This window comes from Triticum aestivum, chromosome 1D, assembly GCF_018294505.1.
Source record: "Triticum aestivum cultivar Chinese Spring chromosome 1D, IWGSC CS RefSeq v2.1, whole genome shotgun sequence".
Lineage (NCBI taxonomy): Eukaryota > Viridiplantae > Streptophyta > Magnoliopsida > Poales > Poaceae > Triticum > Triticum aestivum.
Window position 1 is genome coordinate 368,481,203 of NC_057796.1, and position 7,511 is coordinate 368,488,713.

Here is a 7,511-nt window from a genome sequence, read left to right on the forward strand (position 1 = left end):
TCACTTGCTGAGCCGCATCAAACACGGTCTATTGATGGAGTGAATGTCCAATACGGCCACTAGCCTTAGAAAGGCCGTCACCACCTTGAGATATAGAGTTGCCATACTCTCTAACTAGTGTTGTGTCATCTAAAAAAATAGTGTTGTCTCGACAATTTTTTTAACACACTACAAACACAGATATCCATAAACGCATTCGTAGTCGACGACAATAATGTCTCCCCATTGGACGAACATTGCCGAAAAGCCATATGGGCATTCCACCTGTCATACGCCCAAAGGCAGGTGCCTTAAGACACCGAAGCAGCGTCCGGGCATTTGTAGTCGACGGTAGGGAAAATGCGAGCATAGTGGCAACTTTAGAACTTAAACTCTATATGGGCTGGTTTGATCATGTTGGTCGAAAATTGACAACTTGTGTAATACTCCCTCCGTCTCAAAAAAAGTGTCTCAATTTAAAATCTGTTTAATGTGTCAAGACAATTATTTTATCTCAACTTTAAAATTTATATTAATACTAGTATAAACTTTTTTAAGGGAATATTAGTATAAAGTTATACTTACGTGTCAAGACACTTATTTTGTCACCGCAAAAAAAAAAAAAATCACTTATTTTGAGACCCAGGAGTAATGGCCTCTATAACGTGCCGCCCACGACCACCGTCACTCAATACACGAGTCCGCTCGCCTCAGGAGACGCCGATTACGGAGCCGTTTCGATCTCTTTCTTTCCTGCCGAATCCAAAACAGAACGCTCCAGCGGCTCTTCTCCCCTCCCTCCACCTTCTTCTCCCCTCCCTCTCGCCCTCCGCGGGGCAAAACCCTAGATCCTCCTCCCGCTTAAACCCTCCAACAAGGTAATGCCTCTCGCCCCTATGCCGGAGCGTCGGCCCTGGATCTCCTCCCGTCGACCTCTCCTCCCCGTTTGCCCTTGCGTGGCGTAAGGAATTCCCTGGTGACTTATTAGTGGCCGCTTCCCCTGTTTCAGCGCGGCGGCAGGATGGCGGAGCCGTCCAAGGTGATCCACATCCGGAACGTCGGCCACGAGATCACCGAGGTGAGAAGAGGCGGAAATCCTGCACTTTCGCCTCGTCGATTCTGCGTTCCGTCCGGGGCAATCCGCTTTTCGTTTCTGAATAAATAATAATAATCGGGGGAGCGGCTTCCCTGAATAAAGATTTCGCTTTTACTGCCTTTTGCACCCGGCGTGTGCCTCTCCTTACCGTTCTTCGCCGCAGGCCGATCTGCTCCAGCTGCTGCAGCCGTTCGGCTCGGTATCCAAGCTCGTCATGCTGCGTGGCAAGAATCAGGTGGGTTCTTTTCTTCGCTGTTGTCCGGTGCTGTTTTTTTTTTCGTTAAGCAATCAAGCAGTCCTGGTGTTGAAAATTGTTGTGTTGCGGTGTAGGCCCTTCTCCAGATGCAAGACATTCATTCGTCCGTGAGCGCGCTGCAGTACTACAGTGGTGTCCAACCTAGCGTAAGGTGATGCGGTTCTTGATTGTGTTGGTCTTTCGATGCCAAGAGCCCAGCATTTACTCATGCTTGCTGCTACGCAGTTGCACTTAGTTTTTGCAATGTTTAGATTCTACTAGTACCTAGTTATGGCTCGTTCTGGATAATGCATGCTTAATGATACGGTTTGCGCCTCGTGACCTGCTTTCTTTATGTCAACAAATATAAATGTAGTATCGTGCTGGTTTGTTACCTTATTTTTACCTAAAAGACAACCGTGTTTCCTCATATTTTTGTTTGGTATGTTCTCATTCCTTTTCTCATTCGTGTGCACCCTTTTATGTCAATTTAGGGGAAGGCATGTTTACATGCAATTTTCATCCCATCAAGAACTTACCACTGACCAGAGCTCTCATAGCCGGAATTCTGATCAGGTATATACTTGTCTACCCTTGACTTGTAAGATTTGTTTTATAAGTTTCTCAGAGTTATCCGGAGTTGTTAGTAACTTAGTATCATTAGTGAACTATGAAATCTCTATCCTTAGTGTTTTTAGAGCTTCGTGTTGAGCAATCAGCTGCATGATACTCTTAACTAATATTTAGCTGTGGCAATACCTCGGTGGTACAACATTGACTTATAAAGGGTTTTTAGATTCTGTAAGTCCAGGTTGTGGATGATTTTCAAAATAATGACATGTGTTCTTAAGTTATTAAACCCTACTTTGACTTGTTTGTGGATGTGAAGTGTGCATAATGCTTGCCTCGATTACACATTGATGCGCTATCTAGTTCCGTCAGTTACAAAGTTGCATGAAATGGTTTTGCCGTGGGACTATATTTGTGTAAAGGTGTCTACAAGGCTACAAGATTAGGATATGATTGTGGTATCATGCTAAGATGGAACCTACAACTAGGAAATATAGTGTGATTATGTAAAAATAGAAATTTGAATTACTGTGACAGTGACACCATAAATTGTGGAAATACTTCATACATCAAAATTTGAAGGACGGTTAGCTATGTTTAGTATCTTCTCATCATTTCTTTTAGTTAGCTGAGTTAAATCGCATGTTATATCTACTGCCTCTTATTTTTCCAACTAGATATACCTATCTTTTCCTCTCTATTTATTCTTTTCTTTCTCCCACTCTTCTGTCTTGGTGGTCGTCTGCTGGCCCTCAGGAATCAGAACCCAACCGAATCCTTCTAGTTACCGTCCACCACGTGCTCTATCCTATATCGGTGGAGATTCTGCATCAAGTTTTCAAAGCATATGGATATGTGGAGAAGATTGTCAAATTTCAGAAGTCAGCTGGTCAGACTCCACATCTCTTTCTCTCTCACACACCCATATGTAAACTTCATATGAATGCTCTGATTCACTCCCCAGTTTGCGCGTGAATGATAATGTTGATGTATTAACAAGTATCTGTAATATGCGTAACAGGCTATAACTTCTGCAGAAAACAGCAGGTGTATTGTCAAACTGTATGAACAATGTGTGTAGTACATATCAATTGATAACATTGGGTGTAACATTCTGTAGCAACGGGTTAAGCACGGTTTGAAAACATGTGTACTAATAATTGTAGCAGTATAGCACCAACAAAAAAAGAATTATAGTGGCATATGTTACTATAGACTAGTGCTTTTGTCTGTCCTTCAACTGGAATAAACAGTTGGTTATCTATTACTATCTGAAATAGATGATTCAATACATTTTGTTTGATTGGTGCAGGCTTTCAGGCCCTCATCCAGTATCAATCACGTCATGAGACTGTGGAAGCACTTGCTGCTTTGCATGTAATTACTTCATGGCTCCATTTGTGTCCTGGATTCTACGTATGATTCTCATACATCTTAATCTTACAAACCAAACTTTTCCAGGGAAGGAACATATATGATGGTTGCTGCCAGCTAGACATCCAATATTCCAAGTATGAGCTTTGACTAATCCTAGTTGAAATTTATTTTTTTCTCAGTTGTTATATCTGATTGTTTTTCTTTATTTATGTGGATATCCAGTCTCTGCGAACTGCAAGTCCATTTCAACAATGAAAGAACTAGGTAAGGTCAATTTGTCAGTTCTCATATCTACAAGCAACATAGTTAATGCAGTCATGGGCATCCCAGTTACTCTGTAGCATCAGTTAACATGAAAGTCACCCGTGGTGAATCTCTTTTCTTGTCCAGGGATTTCACGAATCCATCATTGCCTACAGAACAACGTCCAAGGCCCTCCCAGGTTGAGTGGTTCTCTGTATTTTGCTATATATCTCACTTGTTACATTCATCATTTATGCTCTGAAGCTATAACCACTGTATGTTTTAATTGGTTGGAGCAGCAAGGTTTTCCAGATCCTGGGGGTCTCCATCCTTTCCAACAACCTGGAGGTAGCTTACTACATTGGATTTTCAATAAATAATCTTTTTGATAATGAAAAATATCTTATTTAGTTTCCTTTCTTGTACAGGTCCGTATACACAGGTTGGTGTCTGACTGCCTTTGAATGGTGTTACTCCAGTGTTGTGTTTTTGTTCCATCTTGTTCAAATATCCCTGTGAGTTCTCATACAAAAGTATTTGAATTTGTGCAACAGATGGGAAGAGCTGCAACGGTTGCAGCTGCATTTGGTGGAACTTTACCGCCTGGAGTGACCGGTACCAATGAACGGTGCACACTGATAGTCAGTAATTTGAACACTGATGTAAGATTTGAATCTTCGAAGGCTCCTTTCACAATCTTGATATTTTGACTACCTTTTCAAATGTCCGAGTATGCATGGAAAATGTGGTTGTTGAGCAGGACTTGTCTTTCTTATTGTTGTAAGGACCGAACTGACCATTAAGGGAAGTCTTACGACAAATGTGGCCATTAATCTTAAGTATTTTAATGGTGGTGGACGCCAACCTATATAGGCTGTTCAAGCTTCTCTTGAGATTCCATGTAGAGGTTATATACCTTGGACGATCGTCTTTCATTGTTAACTTTTCTCTGTGCAGAAAACCAACGAGGATAAGCTTTTCAATCTCTTCTCTTTATATGGAAACATAGTTCGAATCAAGGTGCTGCACAACAAACCAGATCTTGCCCTTGTAGAAATGGCTGATGGGTTACAGGCCGAGCTAGCTGTGAACTATCTAAAGGTGCGTGCATTTTCTCTAGTATATCAACCTATCAGGTTTATCTGTTCCATTTGGAATGATTGTTACCTTGACATTCCGACGCCACCTTCCCATTTTTCGGCTGCAGGGGGCCACGCTATTTGGCAACAAGTTGGAAGTCAACTACTCGAAGTACCCCACCATAACCCCTGCCCCTGACGCGCATGACTACATCAACTCGGGCCTTAACCGCTTCAACAGCAACGTGGTGAAGAACTACCGGCACTGCTGCGCTCCAACCAAGATGATCCACGTCTCCGCCCTCGCACAAGACGTCTCCGAGGAAGCGCTCCTCGCCCATCTGTCTGAGCACGGCTCTGTCGTCGGCACGAAGCTGTTCGAGGTGAACGGCAAGAGGCAGGCCCTCGTCCTGTTTGAGAGTGAAGAGGAGGCGACCGAGGCCCTCGTGTCGAAGCACGCCACCCCGCTGGAGGGGGGCACCATCCGGATCTCGTTTTCCCAGATGCAGAGTCTGTAGATACGCTCTCCCAGGGATATAGCTTTTGCTTGGCTGCCACTCGGTCCAATGCTTTTGCGTCCTCTCTCTTTTCTTTTTAGGAAGCTTTGAATGGTCCTTCAGATGTGAATTCTCTTCCCGACTGCTGCTTTGTCTTTGCTATTCTCTCCCTGAGCCACGTCCCGAGTTCTCCCTTGTTGGTTTAAAGGTGACCAGAGGATTGTACTGCGTGCTGTGCTCGTATGAATTATGAATGAAAGAAATCTACAGGAAAAGAAAAGAGTGCAGATCATGCGATTGTTGTGTTTGTGTTTCTGGTTGATCCTTGCTCATTGCTGTGTAGCAACTGGGATTGAAGGGCACGTTGATGTTAAAAGATGCTTGAGTAACTGCGCTGTGATTTTTTTTTTCTAAAGCTATGACAACTAGGGTTTCCCCTCTCCGTGGCAAATTAATTTCTTCTAATCAGACAAGAGCGTCCATAAGAAACGGGGGTTGGGGCTGCCCTCCTATGGGCTTCGTGAAACTAAATGTTGACGCGTCTTTTGATCATGACATACTAACGGGGATGATGGGTGCAGTCTTGAGAGACGATAAAGATAGGTTTATTGCGGGAGAAAATGGAAAGATCGAATATTGTACGGATGTTCTGATGGCAGAAGCGTTAGCCCTGAAATTTGGCTTAACTTTGGCACAAAGGGCGGGGTGTAATCGTCTAATCATCAACTCAGACAATATGGAGGTGATTGAGACCATGCAGGATGGAGGACAATCAGCGGGTGCGGCGGCGGCCATATTTGATGATTGTTTTCACTATGCATGTGATTTTGCCGTGACTAGATTCGAACATTGTAATAGAAAGGCAAACAAAGTAGCTCATGAACTTGCTAGATTAGCTAGATTTTCTGTGACTTTGGATTGGTTTGAAGAGCCTATCAATGAAATTGTAATGATCCTCACAAACGATGTACTGATTATTTCAAATGAATAAAGTCTTGTTTTAACTCAAAAAAAAAATTCTTCTAATCAGACTGCCTTCAATAAAGGGAGATTTATCCTGAAAAGTGTGGTCATGGCCTATGAGGTTATTCATGAATTACACAAATCTGGGCTAGTGGGTTGATTCTTAAGCTTGATTATGAGAAAACATATGACAAGAGTTGTTAGCTGGGATTTCTTAGGGAAAAGATTCCCATCAACCGGCCGATTACAATCGCAACGTCCGCCGCCTTAGACACGCGCCACGCGTCCTGTGTGAGGTGAAGCCATCACCGCTCATCCCCTTCTTATCTTCATTCGTCTGCATCTAGCTGCATGCTCAGATGCATATCTCAATCCAAGCGTTGACCTTGTCCATGACGAGTAGCACCCCATGGCCGGTGGCCAGTACAGCGGCCTGCGAGTATGCACTAGCGGCTGATTTTGTTGATGCTGGAAGCCGGCCACTCGGGTGCTGCGTGTCGGCCGCGCACGGCTGCCGGGCTGCACCGCCCGCGTCTGCTAGGCACGCCGCCGTTGAAGCCTGCCGTCGCTCGTCGTTCCACGTCAGGACCATTCGGGAGGATTAATCTGTGGGCTTCTCCCACATGCCATTCCTGGTGGAGTGGTGAGTCTACAATATGCAGATGATACCATACTTTTTATTAGAGACTCTCTTGATTGTGCCAAGAAATTAAAGTGGATCTTAACTTGCTTTGAAAAACTTTCTGATTTAAAAATTAACTTCCATAAAAGTGACTTGCATACCATGAATGTTTCTGAAGCCATGTCTAAAGAATTTGCTCAGGTATTTTGTTGCCAATTTGGTGACTTCCCTTTTAAATATCTTGGAGTGCCTCTGCACTTTAAAAAACTTAAAAGGGAGGATATCCAACCAATAATTGACAGGATTATCAAGAATATTGCTGGTTGGTTGGGGAAACATCTTTCATATAGAGGCAAATTGATCTTACTCACTACTTGTATTGCCAGTATCCCTGCCTATTTAATGTCAATTGTGAAATTTTCTAAATGGGCCATTGATATGATCTCCCAGATGTCGCATTTCTTCTGGGGCAATGTGGGGGAGGTCCATAAATATCATCTAACCAACTGGAGACTGGTTTCTAGGAGAAAGGAATTTGGTGGTTTGGGGGTACCCAGCCACAGGGACTTTAATATGGCCTTGTTAGCATCATGGGGGAGAAGGTTCTATGATGAGATTGTTGTTTTTAAATATACTACCAACAAACCTAACATCTTTTATGCTAAACCTGTTATGGGTTCTCCATTTTGGAAAAGTCTTTCTTGGGCTCTTGCTGCGGCTAAAACATTTTATAAATGGATCCCTGGAAATGAAGAAAACATTGCTTCTGGCATGGCATTTGGATTGGGGATTGTTCTCTAAAAACTGCATTTTGGGATCTGTTTGACATCCGTCAACAGCAAGATGCTAC

At 43.3% G+C, this 7,511-nt stretch overlaps 1 protein-coding gene and 1 long non-coding RNA gene across 2 annotated transcripts in view; both read left to right on the forward strand.

The window, feature by feature from the left end:
• The first annotated feature begins 679 nt into the window (after positions 1 to 679).
• Positions 680 to 5,356, forward strand: LOC123182144 (polypyrimidine tract-binding protein homolog 3). The gene is made up of 15 exons (XM_044594614.1): positions 680 to 857; positions 989 to 1,057; positions 1,239 to 1,310; positions 1,406 to 1,482; positions 1,805 to 1,886; positions 2,637 to 2,769; positions 3,193 to 3,257; positions 3,342 to 3,391; positions 3,480 to 3,521; positions 3,648 to 3,699; positions 3,800 to 3,848; positions 3,929 to 3,942; positions 4,055 to 4,162; positions 4,458 to 4,601; positions 4,708 to 5,356. Exons 2-15 carry the CDS (start codon positions 1,001 to 1,003, stop codon positions 5,095 to 5,097), a joined length of 1,335 nt encoding a protein of 444 aa, XP_044450549.1. The 5' UTR covers positions 680 to 857; positions 989 to 1,000; the 3' UTR covers positions 5,098 to 5,356.
• Positions 5,357 to 6,307: 951 nt separating this feature from the next.
• The window catches only part of LOC123182146 (uncharacterized), a 2,282-nt gene continuing 1,078 nt past the window's right edge, over positions 6,308 to 7,511 (forward strand). Inside the window, exon 1 of the long non-coding RNA XR_006492036.1 lies at positions 6,308 to 6,682. This is a non-coding gene — a long non-coding RNA (uncharacterized lncRNA). The remainder of the gene's footprint in view (positions 6,683 to 7,511) is intronic.